Here is a 20,733-nt window from a genome sequence, read left to right as displayed (position 1 = left end):
CCTCACAGAAAAGGCAATTTCATTTTTGTGGCGCCTCGACTCTATTTGTTCAATGTATCTGATATCCCTGAAAAACGTCGACTAGTAATATTTCCTTTTATTACAAATAACCTTTGATTTCTCCTCACTGAAAATGAAGCAATATTGTCCCTTCTGGGAAAAGTCTGTATGTCTCGGTCGCACCGTAACTGATGAGAGTTTTACTGCTTTAATTTATTATTTATTTATTATAGACATAAACAGTTTTCATTTAAGTGAGAGAACTAGAGAAGACAAAACCCCCCAAAAGAATATAATCAATTCACCTGTTTTAGAGGGACTCACGATGAAGTAATCGTAGCTTATTGAATTGAAACAGAGTTCACGACTACTTTAAAGGTCACGTAGTTCATAACCCATTCATAACACATTCTGTTTCTTCTAGTAATTTCACTCGTGATCTCTTTGGGATTTTAATGTGTGACAAATTAAGCAAATTACCCTGATTAAATGACTATTTTGAGGTCATTTCTCCATGTAAATCACTTTAGCTGTTTATTATTTCACTATAACAAAACACTCTGAAACAGGACTCTCTGTACTATGCATAGGTGACTTTGACAATAACATATTTCGCACTGTAGCTGAAGTTGAAGTGTGGAACTACACTTCTCTACAAATACAATAAGTTATGCTGATTTCAAGGTGTTTTTGTTCTTTCTGAGTCCTTAGACTTGATTTTCCCGTAGAGCTGCAAATAGAAATGCAGTTGTCTGTTTTAGCCTCTTCTTTTGAACAACTGCTCTGTTTTTGAATTGGTTATCCAATGGGTGCCAACACTGCTTTGTTTAAAAAGAGTTTTAAGGGCTCAGATTATTGCCATTTCTAAATCCGCACCTGTATTTTCCCATTTTGGAGCTCAAGGAACAGGTAGTCCTCGTTCCCAGCAGCCAGGAGTAGCAGCCCACTTCGTCGACTTGTCTTGAACTTTAGTGACAACTGGAAGGTGGAGACATCTTGGAAGGCGTTTAAATGACAGAAGCTGTCCCCAAAGTAGGATTCTGTGAAGAGTGAATGTAGGTTATCTGAAAGTATAATATATGGATCATGTTATCCTATACATCAAAGACATTTCTGTTTTTATACCCCGGATACATACACGGACACTTATTTTCTTTCACTTTGCACCATATGTCTTGTTTGTCATTTCTCTAGGAAAAGGCACCAAAACTTTTGTAGCTAAACATAAAATAACCTCATTTGCATGATCATTTGCATTGTCTGCACTGTGGAAGCATAACATGGCCTACTACAGTGGCCCACACAAAAAGACACCTGCACAGGATGACACATTATCAACTCATCCTACAGCTGTTGACTGGCAACTCCCTGAATTCTGATGTGGAAGTTTGGCGAAACCAATTAGAGGAGCATTTTTTAATACAGTCTCATTTTACAGTGCAACGTTCTCAGGCACTGATTTCTATATTATCAGGTGTCCTCCAGCTGCTCCTGGCTGAAGAGGAGCTCCTGTGGCCTCAAAGGGATTCTCTCACTGAGACATCAGTCATTACCCCTGCGGAGATTTTTCCGGGCACATAGAGTCATGGGGAGCAGGATTTCCCAGGCTTGAGCTGTCTCATTTTCAATGATATGCTAATTCAGCCACCTGCCCCGGACTGTGCTCTCTCGAGCCCTTGACAAAATGTAAACCGGGGAGGAAGTCAATTATTTTCCAGTGCACATGCTCTGAAATTAAACTGGACCACCTCCAACAACCCGTTTCCTCAGCCATGGGTTTTCCATGGCTTTAGCCAAGAGATATAGAATTAGTCGCCCACTTGCCATCACGAGGGTGATAGTCCAAGACACAGAAGCTCACAGTGAAGAAAGCAATGTTCTGATCGGCCAGTGCTAATGCTTTGGAATATTTGGAATAGTCCAGCAGCGAGATAGAGACAGTGTTGTGTCAAAGTTCATAAATTCCTGGGAGATCATGAGGGACAAAATGTTCCCTCAAAATCAGCAGCAGCATCAACTAACCTAGCAGGCTTCATGCGATAGGGCATTAAGGAGAGGAGAAGAAAATATGACAGGCTCGAGAATTCACATTCATAACTATAAATGGAAAAAAGTACTTTCTCAGGGCTGAAACAAATGAGTGTGTGTGTGTCTGTAAAGGACAGCCTATGTCTGGGTTGCGTCTACATTAATGTCATGCTGCCAACTTCAAAACACTGAAGGCTAACTTTGTCCTTTTGTCTCTCATCCTGTAAGTGAGCCTTTCCATTGCGGATCTGCAACAAACATTGAAAATGTAAACAAAGACAATCATTTTGATGTCAGCAAGAACGAAAGCAAAGCTTTTATCGTCACGCCCACGGTTCTGCGTTTTAACTAAGAGGCATTTAGTTTTGGGTCCAGGGCTGCTCTGTCATGAACAAAGTCAGTGATGAATGGTCTAAGCACAAGGCCAAGCACACAGAGAGACTTTTTGCAGTCACAGAAACGCCACGGATATCACACGTGGATTTGACATTATCACATGTTAAACTTTGTAATACATACTGTGTGAATAACAACAAAGAAAAGTGAAAGAAATCACAATGACAATGAAACCAGCCCTGACAACTCAACAAGGAAATGTTACAGAACATGGAAATGTCATTTGTACAAGAGAGTTGGACGAAATTGTTGTAGTTACACATCATTCATTTGCAAAATGTCACTTTTTGGAGTCTATTGTTGTTAGCTGTTACTGACTGCGCCAGAGGCTATTATAGTACAGTTCAGAGAGTTTTTGGTAAAGCTAAGGTATTCTAAATGAAATACTAGTGCTAATTGCATAGGACCCTCTAGGCTGAAACTGAAAAATGGGGGAACAGAATCTTTTCTTACAGGCAATTGCATTAACAAAGAAAATCGCAATGAGCTCCATGGTTCTTAAACCCGAGCTTTTGTTGGATTGTTCACTGAGCATGGGGATAAAAAGCTGAAGGAGAGAGCGATGCCAAGACAATTCTGCCTGGGGATTTTCTGGTTCAACTTCAGCTTGCTGCTGTTGCCTTCAGGAAAAAGGAGCACATTTTCTAATGATACACACAAAAGCTTTACTCTCTGCAGTGTACCTGGACTTCATTAGTTCTCCATCTAAGCTGTGTAAAGCTCTGTGTAGAATAGGCTTCACGTAGGAAAAGCACATTTTCAACATGCTATCTGTATAAATGTCTCGCTCTGTGGCACTTCTTTTGTCTCTGCACCCTTGGTGAAACCTGTTCAGTGTTAACAGTTCCTAATATGTTTGCAAAGAGATACCTCCAGGATGACAGAAAATGAATTGTACATCACACAAACCTCCTCTCTTCTCTTTTCCTGCAGTGTAAGACTAAGCCACAGTCTCCATCTTCCAGGCACTCAGTGCTGGATGTAGATGGGAACTAGCTGAGGGGATTTTGCTGACAAGGCATCATCATACAGAAAGGAACATCATTGCTCCCAAAGGATGTAAGCTGGAGCTGTGGCTCTTCTGCCACACTTGGTGTCAGTCTGTGTGTTGAAGTTTAACCACCCAAGAGCACAGTCTCTGATAAGCTTCAACTACCACACCTCCCCCTTAACACCACTTTAACACAAACCATTCTGTGTCAAGCAGAATCCTGGTCTCAGGCCAATGCAGATGGCTATAATTTGATGACTGACTGCTCTTGTATTTATAATGCTCGGAGGAAACTGAGTCTTCCTCCCTTTTAAGAATCGCTGGATGAATTACCCTTTTGTCTTCCTCTCCCTTTCCTCCTCCTCTTCTCTATCCTCTTTTGGTCCCAGGCTAGTGACACATGTCCGGAAAAGCTATAGGGAAGAGAGACACGCTGACCACAAGTGCCGGAGACAGTGAGAAGACTTTGTGTCCTGTGACATGTCCGTACTGATCAGTCAGAATCGCTTTAGTCCTACTTTAAGTGAGTGTGAAGATGTGGCAGATACACATGAACTAAGGATTCAGGGTGCTAAATGACTCATTACAGTCACTCAAGGAAATCTTTAAACTATATGCAGAAAATTGTGAAAACTGATATCCTTGAACTTTGTATTAACTGCATAAACAGAATAATGCTATTTTATTTATTGTACTTATTCTGTTTGTTTGAAATATTTAGCAGAAGAAAGGACCTTGTGTGTGGTTCTCTTCTCAAATTTTGTCATGGTAACACTGCTTGGAATCCAAACAAACCACCTACTTGCGTAACCCATGGTTAAGCTATGGTTAGATTGACTATAAATAGAGGTTATGTTTGCCATTTCTTTCCTTTGCTGGGTTTTGCCTACTGCAACAGGGCATGATGGCTCAAGGATATGAAAAATAGAGTCTGCTAACCACAGACAGAACCTGAGAGCTTATAAGTGCAATATTGTTTTTGCCACATGGCAACTCAGTCATTACCACGAAACAATTATAATCCTTTGCAAGGGTCAATAGCACTTAGACCTGTGGTAAACATTTGTTTTCTAATTGTGTCTGCAGACAGCTCAATGTACTGTTAGGGTTTGGAAGAGAACAGGAGAAGTTGCACATTACAACTAATCAGCTGAGTGAACAGCCTTGATAATTTATTGTTATTTATCAAACCAAAATGCCAAGTATCAGCTGTGAGTATTTCAAATATCATAGTGGAAGAGGATGGATGGCGTTTCAACACTGCACTAAAGCTGCAACCTTTCTTTAAATGGATTTCTTTACTATCCTTTACTACAGTTACAGAGCCTGTGTTTCATATGCCCACCATCCACCCCAGCCACCTCCCTCCAATTCTTTGCTTTGACAGATGCTAAATAAAATATGCTGCTGAGCATAATCAAAGCAGCATTAAATAATTAACATAATATTCTTAATATACCATAAGTTTGATATAGGGTGTGCTGTAAGTCATAACTATATGTCAGAACCAACTTGTTGGGAGCATCAAACTCCAGCTGTTGGCCCCACCCAGCCAGGCGGTTCAAATCAAGAATCTTCCTGTTGTAAGACAAGAGTGCTAACCACTGGATGACATTGTCATCCCTCAATAAACATTCAGATTCACTATATTAATACAGATTTCAAAAAAAAAAAAAAATTTCCAACAGAAGAAAAATGTTCTTAAAATGTCTCCAAAAGTTCATTCTGTTCATCTGGACGTAACGTTTTCAGTGGGAGAAACGTTTTGTCACTCATCCAAGTAACTTCTTCAGTCTCAGCTGAGTGCAGGTTTCCCCAATCTTATAAACAGTACATTTGCATAATGACTGAAACCAGCCCACTGAAGGAACAAAACACTACGTCTAGATGAACAGAATCAACTTTTGGAGATTTACTTACCTGGATGATTGAGGATGCATCAAGACGTTCTTAAAATGTTCTCAGGAAGTGAGCATTTTGGCAAAAACATTTAGAGACTCTGAATACAGCACTCTCCATAAGACAATAGTCCTAGCTCCAGTGCTTTTAAACAGCAGAGAGCTGAGCCACAACTCTACATACTTTGACAGTGCTGCTTTATGAGGATCCCTTCCAGACTTTTCAGAAGTCACCAGGGACACACTTTTACAGGCTTTAAGGAGCCATTTCTCAGACCCAGCTATGCTAGCGTGAAAGCAGGCTGCATAATTCTAGCCCCCTCCCTCCCTTTCAAATCCCTATCCACTTCTGCATCCCTCTGAGACACTCCAATCACAGCCAGATTGAAGAGGTACAATACTTAAAAAAAGGCTTGTGGAGGCCACAGCTGGAAGCCTCCTCCCTGGCAATAACCTACAACTTTTCAGGCTGTCTCTCTATAAAACGCACGCTTACAAAACAGACAAGGGGTAGCGGCAGCAACGAAAAATTATGACCTTTCTCTGTGAAAAGAGAATGGAAGTGCAATGTAATTTTAGCTTAGGTAAAGGTGACAAAGCGTGGAGTGGAGGATGTGAAAGACTCATGCTGTCTGGATTTGTGCTCTGCTCTGAAAAGCTTGGTCTCCATGCAGAATGAAAGGAAAAGCACTCCCTTTGGAATGACATAAAAGTGGTAGTGTCTTTAATTAGTGTAACTGAAGACTTTCCAATATTCCAATAAACAAACAAACAAACAAACAAACAAACAAACAAACAAACAAACAAACAAACAAACAAACAAACAAACAAATAAATAAAAACACATAAAACTGACAGAGATATTTCTATCTGTCTTTTTATACCCATTTGTTTAGTTTAAGAAGGAAAAAAAGCAGGATAACTCAGGGCTTATAGGGGAGTACCCTACCACTGCGTAACATCCAATCCCATGACTGGAAAGCCAAAGAACAGTCTTGTTGTATACTCCAGAAAGTTGCCACGAACGCCTTTTTACAGCATGTACACTCTCTTGCACAGCTTTCAGGGAAAATATCCCCTCAAAAGTTGGGCTTCATTACCCTGAAATGCTAACTGAACTCTTTCAGGCCACAGCAGACAAAGATATATTATGGTAGTTTAAAAGCACACAATGGGACATTCTCAAATTTTCAAGCTATGCTTTTCCTGAATTTCAATTTTCCAACCACTAAGGTGTTTGATTAATTTGCAGGCTCTTGGCTCCTAAAACTCTGCTAAAAGACTTGTGATCCTAATGACTTCAGTTGATGATCTCACTCACCAAACAGCATTGTAAGACAAACATAGCCATGAACGGATGCATTGTAGTGATTTGGGGCTCTGCTGTAGTTTATGACTGACTAATACAAAGCGTGCCACTGTCAGCCCAGCTGAGCTACGGAAACCATGGTCAAGGTCCCGCACAGTGAGTCCTGTTAAAATAATCTCTCCGTGACATCAGAGGAGTGGACCGCCCCATAGGATTTCAACCTGCAATCCCCCTAACAATAAATGGACCTCACTACGCCTGAGCACACACACTTTCTTTTGTCATGTTTTGAAAGAGATATTCTAATGTGTGATTATTTATACATGTAGCTATGCCTTTCTCTGTTTTCCCTCAGCTCCTGAAATTGTTTATGGAGCTGAAGGACATTTAATGAAGTCTCACATGTGAGAAGTGACTGCAACAGTGTGTCAAGGGAGCAGACAGGAAGGAAAAAATTGCACACAAACTATCAAATCTAAGACTTTTTTTTACAGTGATATCTTTCGCATCGTTCGGTAAAGAAAGTGTACTGTCCTTCTGTGCTTTCACATCTGAAATCTAATTAGAGGCCAACTGAGGATTTTCATTAACCTACAGTGCTTGATTGAAAAGAAGCTTAAAGGTGAAAAAAAAAACAAACTGAGAGCGCAGCATGTAATGGATGGGTAGCTAGAATGGTTGGGCCTTTTTTCCCCCACAGCATTGATGGACCAAAGAGTAATAGCAGCAGGAAATTAGCACACAGTTAAGTACAGCCTCTTAAGTTTCTAACATTTACAATGTCAACACAAAATGGGAGCGCAAAGACGTTCTGTGTCCTGTTGTTGTGTCGTGATTAGCACGGATAATTAAACTAAATTATTTTAATGTCGGTTATTTTAAGCCCCTGTTTCAAAGTGTGATACCACATCATACCCAGGTTAAAGTCTGGATTTAATTAATAGACATCATAAACCCCTAATTTTCCCATGACAGAATCCCCCCCCCTATCATTATGATTTATCTGATACAGCCTATATCAGTATGCTGATATGAGTCCACATTGAAGTCCATCTCTGGAGGAAACTTTTTCAGTTTTCAGTTACATTTTCCTCAGGTTTAGTCAACAAATTAGCTTAGCAGGTTTTGAAAAAAGATCACGGTTAATATTAAATGGAACCTTTTAGCAACTTTTCATCCACCTCTTGGGGAACTTCTCTTGGCAGAAGCCCTGAAGTGGGGCTATGCTCGGTTTTGGAAATACACAACTGCAGGCTCCATGGACCAGTAGCCATTCCTGTTATATTTCTTTTAAGTCCACTGGAAGACCAGCTGAAGGGTGCATGGGTAGTTGGCACATGGTAGTGCAGTCTCTGTGCAGATGAATCCAAAATTACCCAGTATGTGGCTGTCTGCTTGGAGCCTCCTGCTCATCATCTGGTGATGAAATTTGCATCACTGCACACTTGTTTTTTTACTTTTTATTTTTAATCTCTCTTGGGTTATCCTCAGAAACCAAAAAATCTACTGGAAGTACATGCATCAGCTTATTTCCTGAATGTACTGTGTTTACTTTAATGAGGCACAAGAGGTGTTTAGAAAGTATTTTTTTTTAAATATTTTTTATATACCGCTTTCTTTATTCTTTATCACACTTGCTATATATGTGTTTAAAAACAGTTAAATCGAAGTTTTAAATCTTAAACACACCTATTTGTTTTTTTTTGAGAGAAAGCTAATCTGCCTCTAAGTATGGTGGAGCTGGAGCCAGAGGTTAGTTAGCATAGCTTAGCATAAAAGCATGAAGCTGGAAAAAGTCATTAGTTTTGATAACAGTAAATGCCAACATATCTCTACCTCAGTGCTCCACAAACAAATTTTAGTTTGCATATAAATGCTACAAGTTGAAGGGCATATGGCTAATATATGTAGCAGCATAGCAGGCTAAGCTAAACAGCGCCTGCTCTCAGTTCATTTAGCTTACACAGAATTCAAATAGGCTCTTGCCCCCAATTTTTCACTTATATCAACTGAGTAGAGAGCATCTTGGTGAAAGGAGACATTTTGGCATTCTTTTCAGTTTGCAGGCTTTGTTAGATAAGTAGTCACAAGGGGCCTGTGTTTCTATGTTGCACCTCAACTCTCCCCCTACAGTTAATATTTCTCTTAATATCTCCAAATTATGCTCTTGAGGTTTGTGTCTTCTGTTGTGCCTTGGGTTTTAATGTTTTCACAATACATATGGCTGGTATGCTGTTGCACACTACTGAGAGTGCCTAAGGCACTTTTGGAACTGCCACAATTGAAGTATGAATAAGAAGAGAAGACGTGACAGCACCAGCGTTTGGTCGTGTAATTTCCACAGCCACACTTTTTTTGGGGGTATTGAAAGTACATGTCTGCGTGTTTGCTCTCATCCTAATTCTTTTATCGTTAACAGTCATTTCTGACAGTATCAATAGCTCCATTCAGCTTTCGCACTGAGTACCCTCGTGACTGCAGTTATGAGTACGATTGCATGCATCAGTCACTCCTCCACTAATTATCAGCATGACATTGGCTTTTCAGTGCCTTGGAACGTACTTTGCTGAATAGCAGTTCACTGTCATAAATCATTCCACTTATATGTCAGCACAGGGAATGAGATTTAGCACCTTAAACCAAGAAACCTTGCTCAGCTGGGGTCCAGTGCCTGGGAACACTAGATAGAAATGGCTTTATGTTCCAGACAGATCAGTTAAATTATTTTTATGTTTTTCTCTCATTTGGGTCTCACTGATTCAAAACAGAAAATGACTTGTCAATTTTATGTGGTCCTGGCTGCAACTTCACCTCATGCTATATAGCAGACAAGGTATGTCATTTTACATTGGGAGCCACATACTTTGATCTTAAGTGGGCCGGACCTAGGATGGGAAAAAGTGCAATTTCAAAAGAATGCCTTGTGTACATTAAAGAAGACGTCTTGGCTTGTTTTTGCCCAGGTTGTCCTGTAATATAAAATATAAAGTTTTTGTTAATTAAAAAAAAAAGTTCTACAGGAACTTTTCTGTCATTTAATTATTTAATTATTATTTAATTATAATAGTGTGGTTATAAAAAACCATGGAGGAAGTCTTTATGTAAGGAAGAAATACAGTTAAAAGTGCAAAAATGTACAAATTCCTTCACAGGCCTTATGGTTGACACCCCTGTAACAGACAATACAAAATTGGATTTATTTAGTTGTAAGGTGGATAGTATTCAAACTCTTGGTACCTTTTAATTTTATGTCAGTTACCCAAAACGCCACATTTTTCTCTCCTCACAATAGTTAAATGTTGAAAGGAGCCTTTGTCACATCAGTTTCAACCTTCACAGCTACACACTCTTTCCATGACCAAATCTAAAGGTGAGGCTTATCTGTAAATGAGGCCTCTAGTCTCTAAAGAGGGGGAACTTGTGATACAGAGGTTGCAGTGTAGGGGCCTCTCAAAACCCATATCCGGCTTTAAACCAGGTCTGCAGACTCAGTGTGTGTTTGAGATCAGAGTGTCACATTAGCTCCATAATGAGAACCAGCTGAAGGCACACACCACCAGACTGACCCTTTCCAGCTCAGACTGCCCCCACCTTCATTTCCCTACCACCCTCGCAGCCGTACCCCAGATAAATGCTTTATCCAGATGCTTTCTCTGAAACCCTTCCATCAACTGGCGTTACTCTAAACCGTCTTAGTGCACACACCCAAAAACAGAAGTACACGGTGCAAACATAAACACCCATACTCACCCTTGCTCCTATTAGTGGCTATGAGCACACGCACACACGCTTTCCCTCCCTTTGCCACGGGTTAAGGATCTCACAAGCTAACAGCCATTCCTTCTGTGCCCGCTGGCTGAGTCAGCCCTCCGTCTCCCGCCATTCAGATAAATGTTTTCCACCAGGCTACCGTTGAAGAGGCCCACCCTGCTCCACCCAGCTCCTTTTCTCCAACTGTCTTTTGGGAAAATGTTACTAGCGCTCCCTACCCCCCAACCCCAAACCTCTCTTTAGCATCCCTCTGTGCAGAACTCACTCTTCCTCAGCCCCACAGCCTTCAGTCCAAAGTAAACAGCATTTAACATGGAAAGCCCGGAAACGCTGCGCAACAACTTAAACAGCAGTCTAATGTCCCAGCTCCAACAAATACATCTATTTCATTTTTCCACAGTTCTGCAGGGTTTGGTTTTATTATTGAAGCACTGGCTTGAAGATGGATAATACTGGTTCTTAGTGGAAAAATTTTAGTAGCAGGCATAATAGACGAGGAGGAACGCACAGGGGATTTGGACTTTATACTCAACTACATACTACAGTACTGCTCAGCTGGTAAATTTGATTTGTAGAAAAAAAAAGAATACATTTTAGGATTTTATGTAATCCTAAGATTTATTGTGTCCTTACAGGATTATTTCAAGCAAATACAAATATGGCTGAAACCAAAATATTCAAAATAGACCAGTGTGAAAAATATATTTATTCAACCCTTTATTAGGGCTCCAGCAATGCTGAGCATAATTAGATACACACACCTAGAGGGTCTCTCTCTCTCACTCTCTCTCTCACACACACACACTTGCCCAGATCTGTCTTTGCGCACAAACCAGCAACCTTCTGATCACCTTCTTTTTCTCAGTGAGAACACTGACATCTGTCCAGTCACAGCACGCCTGCCTACACAAAACAGGGAAGGCTACGCATTAAAGGCAAACACTGGTTTTGCTGGATCTTAACATTCATGCCACATCAGTGGTAATGGTTTAAACATGTGGTGACAAAACTGACCCGGGGGAGGGGAAACAGAACCCGTGAGCTTGCCAAGTCAATCAATGACGGCGGCCACTCCGCGCACCGCAGTTAGCCTGAGGGGACGTCGTGGCAACATGCATCCTCTAACACAAGCCACTGTTTACTGTACATAACTCACACCCTTTGGCAGTTGTGTCGTGCGTGGATGTAGCAACAGTACAAGTCCAACACTATAATCTGTGATGACTATAACAACCCTTCATATTGCCCTTCTCTCATAGAGCCATCTGCCTTTCAAAGCAAAATCTTTAAGACCACTTTTAGTTGAAATATCTGCCGGCCATTTTTCTTCACCTCCAAATATTGTTATTCACATATAGGCTTGCAACATTTGACACTACAGTAAAGGATAAAAGCAGGGTGGCCACTGTGTCTTACCCATAATCCAAATGTGTTATTTGAGCAACAAACCACTACCATCTACTGTGTAACCAACATGCTATTCCTAAAAAGTTTTTATATTTAGACAATATAGAGGGCTGTCACAGAAACCAAAGAGTCTAAGAGAGAAAGACAAGTAGGCCAGTCAAACGATGTTGAGAGATCATGTTCAGGCAGGTGAAACAACCTAAGTTTGAAACAGAAAGACTGGCTTAAGAAAGACAAAAACGATACTAATGTTTAATGGAGTTTTTGATGCCATTCAAGATCCAAGATATTTTGCAGTTGCAAACAAAGTGACAAATTAAGTTTTCCTTTTAGAAATTTGAATGAAAAACCCATGCTACTTTTTTTTGTTATCAGTTGAATCTGTTTGGTTTCTTGTGTGAAAGGACTAACTTGTGACAAGGGTCATGAGTCAGAATTGACGCCACAGTGCCACGAGTTTGTAAGCAGCATAGCTCACCGCACCTCAGGGATGCCTTGCAGACAGAAAGCAGAAAAAAACAAAACAAAAAAACTTTAGAAAGACAAACGCTTTCAGAGGAAGAATATGATGAAAAAGAAACCGAGTGAATGTTGTATCTGGAAAACAAAACAAAAAGTCTTCAGAAATCCAAAGAGTGAGCACAGAAAGAGATACATCAGAGAGCTTTTTCTGTTTGCTGTTTCTTCAAGTTGGCATGGAACTTCAGTAGATTGACAGAGGTTCTTATTACCTATAATTTGCATTTAGATGACAACAAGAGCAGGGAGTTTGAATTGAGTGTTGTTCCAACAACTACTTCTCAGCTCCAACAGATGTAATTACAAGTAATGCACCTCATTGCATGTGTCTGATTACAATGCTATTTCTTCATTTTATCTGAGGGAAGTTGCTCATAAGCATCCTTTGTGCATCATCCCCCACCTCCCAACCGTGCACGGCTGATTGAGCTAAATGCTTTTCACTCTGTTAGAAACTACCATATGTATTGCAGATGACTGAGGAGAAATCAAACATCCTCCCATACTGTACCACCTACCTCTTGCATGACAGCAGATCACAGCAGTTACTGTTGGAGTTGACTGCTTTTTAACTTCAGAAATGATCTATGGTAGTGTGTGTCCTGAAAGTGAAACTCTTTTAGAGCAGTCAAAGATATGTCTGAATTGCCAGAACCCAGGATACAAAGTCTTACAGACTGTGACAGCTGAATGTAACCACAGGTAAGCTCAGAAGTGATCTTAAAAGAGACAAAAAAGCCTTTGTTGGTGCATGAGAAGTGAACATTTGAACCTTTTTTTATGGAATCATCCTGTGAAAACACTTATTAGAAAACTATTAAACATTAAGATGGCATTTATAAAGCATTTCTCCTCCCTAGTATGTAACTAATAGAATGGATATAAAGTGTTGCTTAATAAGCTTATAGACAAACAAATTATTTAGGCTATGTCAATGGTTCATCATATCTTTAATAACTAAAGTGTGAGATGACAGTTTGTTGGAAGTGTGTCTTGGTGAATTTAGCCCAGTTGAGCTGTGTTGAGCTAACCAGCTAATTAGCCTTGCAGCCCTGTTGTCCATTGTTGTGTTAGCACGGCGGCATCTATTTTCCCAATTTTGATAGGTGAAGTTGACTTTACATTATTGTCTTTAAATCTTTAGTTAATGTTGCATATTTCTGCCTTAATAAATTGAATGGGAATTTTAAATATGAATTGCAACTTTGTTTATTTGATGATTAAATAAAAGATCAAAAAATCATGACTGCTGCACTAAACACAAGTACTGTATCAATGTGTGGATTTATTAATCTATTAGAGTGGTATTTTGAGAGTTGATTTTATATTCCTTATGGCCATTTAATATAGGTAACTATTTATTTCATGCAGTAGTAAAACTGGGGTTTTGATATTCCATGCAAATACCATTTGTTTTGGGATTGTCTTTGACAAAGGAAATAGAAAGCCATACCTGAACTTGATCGATTTCTTACCCCGAGGAGCTGCTCTGATTTTTTATTATGCTGGAGAAGGAGACCATCCATTACTTTTTTACGCTTGAATTCACCTGTTTGAACACGACTGGACAACTTCACTTCTTTGTTTGATTTAGGAGCACTTTGGAACTGAACCATACAGGACACTGACTTGCCTCGCCAAAGCTGTCTACATATCAGAGGAAACTTGATGAATAAACTAATGATATTCCAAACACTTTACAGCACTTTGCATTTAATCAGACCTATTAATCTCTGACTCTCCTCCACAGTCTATATGTGCCCCGTCTTCGTCCCCTCATCCCCAACCGGTCGTGGCAGGTGGTTGTCCCTCCCTGAGCCTGGGTCTGCTGGAGGTTTCTTCTTCTTCTAAAAGGGAGTTTTTTCTTCCCACTGTGGCCAAGTGCTTGCTCACAGAGGGTCATCTGAGTGGGGAGTTTACTCCCATATTATTGTAGGGTCTTTAAGTTACAATGTAAAATACTGTGTATATAAAACAACAGTTGTTGTCATTTGGCACTGTACAAGTAAAACTAAGCTGAATTCAGTTGAGATCCAAGAGATATTTTCCCACACAGTTTATTACACCTACACTTGTGAAGGTCTGTGAAATATTCCCCATTGGTTTGGGATATTCTTATTCATGTTTACTTTAAATGAAGATGCTTCAATATATTTATGTCACGTTACCCTGGAGCTCTCATTGTACCTACAATTTACTATTGCAGCATTTTTGTATGTTCTGCATCACTTTGTACCTTGTCTGGTTCCTTTTTCAATTAGGAAGATAGCTGAGACTTGGCTGAAATTATTCAGATTTATGTATAAAAAGAATTGAAAAAAGAAGCAGTTCATGGTAATAAAATGGGTCAAAATATATAGTTGATGAAAGTTTTAAAAATCCTATGTTTAGTTTAATGAGGCACTCTTTTAGAGGTAAGAGTTCAATAAATAAAAGGATTTCATGTTTGTTTATTGTGCAGCGGAAGAGAGTTTGGTTGATATGAAAAGGTAAAGTTCATTCGTCTTTAAAGGTATAAAACTGGGCATACACTGTGCGATTTTTTTTCAGTCGCGTTATTCAGCTCCTGCTCAAACTGTACAATTGAATCGCAGGGGTGAGAAGTTCTAAGGTCACGATGCAGGGTCTCACACTATACGGCCCGACACTCTGATGTGACCTGAGTGCTCAAACTGTGCGTCCCCAACATGAAGCTTATAACACAAAATCTGTCTCTCGCTCTCCCTCTCTGTTTTTCACTCACACAGACACGCACACCACCACCATCAACTTTGCTAAATTGCTAATGAAAAACATTGACCAGGTAGCTGTGATTGAGCAGCAATGTCCATCCAACTCTTTTCACGGTTGTTGTGGTCGTGACAATTTTGTGAGGCCACATCGAAAAGGCTCTGATGAGCTTGCCAAAGTTCTCCAAGTTGTACCTCCATGGCTTGTGTCCAGATCACACGCTGCACTGCCGTGCTGCTCCATCTTTCTACTTCCATTTCTGTTTGCGCATGCGCAGTGTGAGAGGCTGCGTTGACACCCTCACGACGGCCGACAGGATTTCAAACAGGTTTGATTTTCTTAGGACCAAACGACTGATGATCGGGAGCCAGTCGTGAGGTGTATACCTCATGTATACTACATGATACACGACACAAGATTGAGGCGAAACTCGATCCCCAAAACGGTTGCACGACTGAAAAATCGGCTCAAAATGGGCCAATAATCGCACAGTGTATGCCCAGCTTAAGGAAAAGGTTTTGAACCTTAAGAAACCTGGTGTTTTATTTTGAAAATCTTTATTGCTATCCAGTGCATTAATTTTCACATTGGTTTCTTTTATTTTAAATTATTTCATAAGAGAGCGTAACTGTCTAACATTTCATTTGATTTATTTTTCTTTCATCAAACAAATACCTGTTGAGGGACAATTTTTGTGGTCCTCATTAATGTAATCAGAAATATACATAGTAATAATAATAGATACAATGCATGTATCTATATTGTATATTTAATATTGATATGCATCTGCAATTATGGGACATAACATTTTTAGTTGAAAGTTAAAAAACATAATCATTTATACAACCAGCAATTTAAACCAGTTCACATTTGGATTTGGGGTAAATGTTAATGAATTTCCAAGCGATCAATTGATGATTATTCTCATTATCAATCACTCTTGAAATGATTTTCTTGATACATTGTTTGGTCAATACGAAAAAGACAGAAAATTATGATGAATGACGATTATCTTCTCACACGGCCCAATCATTAATCAATTATTAAGATAAATTGTTTTATGTTTTGATGAATGACAAATCAATTAACCAGATTGCTGAAGGTCTTGAATTCCACACCCTGAAAAACTGAAGAAGAAGAACTGATGATTCTTTTAGCACAAAACAATAAGGTACGTGCTTTCGGCTGCTGGAGAGATTTCCGGTTATTATTTCTCGCTGTAGAAACAAGAAGACTTTAATCTACAGGTTTTGGCAAGAGCTTAATTATTTTGTTAGCTGTTCCAGTGCTTTTGCAATGATCCATTAACAACTCTGAAAGCCTCATGAAACCTACTGTTGAAAGCAACAAATACTATAGCTGTATTTGAAACAAGTAGGTTAATCAATACCCATTTAACTCTTGACTGTAGCCAGAACATAAATTGGGGCAAATAAAAATAACAATGCATAGTGATGAGTTACAGATCAATTTGTTTTCATGTAAGCTGCTTTTAATACTAGAAACTTTTGGCTAGGGATTGTTTTTGTGTTTTCTGTACTTTGAATACACAGTAAAGTATAAAAGCATCCCTAAAAAGAGTCCTTAAAATTAACCAATTACACAGTCTATGTATCAGACTACATGTTCCTTAGACTTGTGTGGAAATGTATCTGCTAATCTAAATCTGGTTCATCTTCTGAGCCTTTCATCCATCATCACGTCGGCAAATCTTTAATCTTGGCAGAGCATAATTACGCGTACTGATGAAAGTGCCACACACGGGTGAGTAATTTGATGGCATAAGACATGCCCGGCCACAGATGGCTTGCACAGATTCCGTGCATAGTACCCACATCACTGCATATAGCTTTACATACAATCCTGACAACTCCTCATCCATATTTAGATTTATGACCACATTTGTTCCTCCCGTTGAGGCACAAGATGGCTTTTTTCACAGGATATTGACAAGGCTGTCAGACTTTGATGAATGCAAGGGTTGGAGGAGCGCATTGTTTGAAATAAGTGTCAACGGGAGCGAGTGAGAGCGAGATCATCAGTGGGGCTGTGCGAACGAGCGCAGGCAAAGGAGAAAATGAGGAATATGTTTTTTATTCACCGCTGGAGGCGAAAGCTCCACCGAGACAGAGTCACTGTCTTGACTGAAGACCAAAGCGAAGCCCAGGACTAAAATCAATGCTCGCCTTCACAAAACCCTGCAGCTGTAAACAGAAAGGAACTTGAGAGGGGCAACCATTGTAAACTCTGACGTGGAAGATAAAACAAAACAAAACATAAATGAAAAAACAAAAAAACTAAAGCTCTTAAAAATCGTTCTGGATAGCTGGCGATGCTAAGTATTGATTGTATGAAAGGTTTTACTTGTTGTTTTTGTAATTTAAATCTGAGTATATACTTCAACTGTTGTCCAGCTTCACAGACACCGCTGGTAAGTGGAGATTTTAATTGCGTTGACGGCATGTTGTGGTTAGCACCACAGTAAGACGGTACTGGGTCAAGCCTATCGATTGGTTTGAGAGCCATTGTGTGAAGTTTTCCTGTTCTCCCCATGGGCTCCCAACTGGATACTCTGGGGTTTCCTCCGACAGTACATGCGAAAGACATGGATGTTAGTTTAATTGGTGAGGTGGCATTGCCCATGAGTATGAATAGTTGTCTGCCTCGCTCTTTTAGCCCTGCCAACCTGTGTAGGCTGTCACTCACCTTGTGTTTACACACCACTCTCCATTTAATTATGTGTTATTATTAATGTCTGACTCTCTTCCACAGCATGTCTTTTTTCCTGTCTTCCTCCCCTCACTGCAGATGGTTGCTCCTCCCTGAGCCTGGTTCTGTCTGAGGTTTCTTCCTGTTAAAGGGGAGTTTTTTCTTCCCACTATAGCCAATGTGTGGGCCTACAGGGAGTTGTCTAAATGTTGGGGTTTCTCTGTATTATTGTAGGGTTGTTATCTTGCAATATTGAGGCGACTTTTGTAATTTGGTGCTATATAAATTAAATGCAATTGAATCTAGGGTTGGTGCAGTTAGTGGGGTTAATTGGTATATTGGTAAATCGAAATTGCCCATAGGTGTGAATGGTTGTCTATCTCTATGTGTTAGCCCTGCAGCAGACTGGCGATCTGTCCAGGGTGTACTCCACCTCTCGCCCTAAGACTGTTGGGATAATGTGGTGGCAGATTTCTTTTCTCATGTAGTAATCACATATTTAATCATATCACATTAGTTATAGTAATATCACTTTCTCACTTTACTATAGTAAGAGCACTCTTGTCACTAGTTTACATGCATGTGGAATGTTAACACAGTGAGGCCATTGTAATGGGAGACGTTAAACAGATAGTGGGACTCCCTCTGCTTATCAGGGATGTAAATCCTTAGGTGACAGCCAAGCAGAAAACAAGGTCATAATTCTCTCTATGAGGGAGGAGGTATAGCCCCCTGTGAGAGGGGCCAGCATGTAAGAGTTTGTGGAATGTTCTTTGTCTGTGTCTCTGTATATAAGATGTAAGGGTGGTGGCCACGATTCAGAGATGGTCCTAGGGTTTCACTGGGATGCTCTCTCCACATTGCAATGTGTTTATTAAACCCACTTCAAATCAAGCTCACTGGGTGTGTTGCAGGTTATCGTTAAATTTTCCACAACAATAGGCTCCAGCAGCACCCCCCGCAACCCTGACAAGGGTAAGCAGAAGAGAATGGATGGATGCGTGTACCCTACCTCTCACTCCAGACTCCAGACCCTCCATGATCCTAAATTTGGATACATTTAAGAAAATGGTGGATGAACATTAAAAAAACAAAAACCCTAGAAAAACTCTTAAAGACCCCAAACTGTGGGTAAAATTTCAAAAAGTGACGAAAAAACGTTTCAGTTTGCACACCAAGTAAAAAAACATACTGTTTAGCATTCAGTATGCTAATAAGAAATGTGCTTTCTTTAAACTGTTTAAAGATTTAAGTTCTCACAAACTTTATTGGCATTGTGTAAGCACAATGGAATTGAAATGAGTTTCATTATAAGTCTGCTCACTCCTCCCTATGCTTGAGTGAAGGTATGCTATGATTATAGCTCCTTGTCGAGCAAGCGCTCTGTCCTTCACTCTTTTTCTGCACATCTTTCCTATTTTAGGTTTTATGAACATGTGCAGTAGTGCTTTCTACCTTAGATAGAATCAGTAAGCTGATTTCATCTAGTTTCTGTAGTTTCATATCAAAACTCTCATGTGGCCACAATTAGCTTTTCTACACAAACAGAGTGCTATGTTATTAAGACAACAACAGAATTCATTGCGACACACTCAGCAGATCTGGATGATCTGTCACGATGGAAACTAAAGCTTCATCACTAACCAGTAAATGTTGCTTAAAGCCAGTACGCAATTTTTTCTGTAATAGTTTTAATGTTTTACTGAACTCGCACATCAGAGTTAGATGGAAAACTCAGAAAAATTGATGTAGGAAGTTAAAACACAGGCTGCATTATTCAGAGGGTCCTGTAGTTTACCCGCTGCTTGGAAACATCTCTGTTTTTTATCATGTTAGTTATTGTTTTTACCAGTTTCTGAACAGCTCTGAGGAGGATCATGTTGTAGTCTTACAGCCCAAGGGGTGGGGCCAGTATACAGCATAAAAATCATTAACTGTAGTACTACAGCATTGATCCAGTGCTTTATCATACTTAGTGTGCACATTGGTAATGACTTCTTCAAGTTAATGCCTCTAAATTCCTGGCGTTCCAGCTCTGGGTAGGAGTCTTCCATTTCAATGATGTGTCTAATAGGTGCTGGGCTGCCTCAGTGACTGCTACTTTAGGCTAATACAATAGGAGCAAACAGTCTTGGCAGGTATTATGGGCTTCATTTAATAATGAGCGTCTCCAACACCAAAGAGCAGGCCCGTTAAATCGGTGTTGCCTGTGCGCTGCCTCTTGTTTACATAGAAACACACAACTCAACCTTTCCTCTTGTGTGAAGCCTCTGTGCGGTATAGTGCTGACACCTGCATTCAGCCAAGTTTTGGTGAAGCACAGTACGGAGCAGTCTGCAATATCCTGTCAGCTGTTGATAAGCAATTCATCAAGCTTATTAACCAGGGAGGGTGCATAACACAGTAAAGTGCTTGATGTTTCCGTCTTAAAAGCAAAACAAGAGTGCCAGCTCTTTTGCCTCACTTTCTTGGCTGTAAATGGAATTTGGGGCTTATTTTGTGCCAGCTCTGGTATTCATGGATCCAACAACAAAGTCACTTGTAGAAAAGATAGTCACTGGTTGGTAATAGACCATGATGTCTCAGATATGTAGTAGAACCAGGTTTACATATTTGAACAAGCTTTCAGCATAGTCCACAATAACACAACAGACAGACTAAGAAACAAGGAAACATCTTGGTTCTCTAAGACGGTGCTGTGTTGAACACATGCGTTTCTGGGACTGTTTAGCCTGACCAAAAATGTATCGAAACATTTATTTAAAGGTGCAGGGTGTAATATCTCACTGCTAGATGCCAGTAGATTGCAGGCAGCTGAATACTGTTTTTTTAATCCCTCCCAATTCAAGTGCGTAATCCTAGCTATGGTGGCCCCTGAAGGACAAACATGACTTTTTCAGTCAGTTAGCGCTGCTGTTTTTTCCACTGCTAGCTGCTGTTAGCCAGTGTTAGTGAAACTTTCTTTGAAGTGGCCC

General features: G+C 40.0%; 1 protein-coding gene across 1 annotated transcript in view; it reads right to left on the bottom strand.

Moving 5' to 3' along the window:
- The window catches only part of cspg4 (chondroitin sulfate proteoglycan 4), a 74,129-nt gene that overhangs the window by 28,716 nt on the left and 24,680 nt on the right, over positions 1–20,733 (bottom strand). Inside the window, exon 2 of the mRNA XM_085412801.1 lies at positions 877–1,040. Within this exon, the coding sequence (XP_085268927.1) occupies positions 877–1,040 (164 nt within the window). The remainder of the gene's footprint in view (positions 1–876; positions 1,041–20,733) is intronic.

Source organism: Rhamphochromis longiceps, linkage group LG7, assembly GCF_057381845.1.
Source record: "Rhamphochromis longiceps isolate RC_006_pf linkage group LG7, R_longiceps_female_GT1.1, whole genome shotgun sequence".
Taxonomy (NCBI): Eukaryota; Metazoa; Chordata; class Actinopteri; order Cichliformes; family Cichlidae; genus Rhamphochromis; species Rhamphochromis longiceps.
The sequence above is the reverse complement of the archived record's forward strand: the minus strand, read 5'-3'. Positions and strand labels throughout refer to the sequence as shown.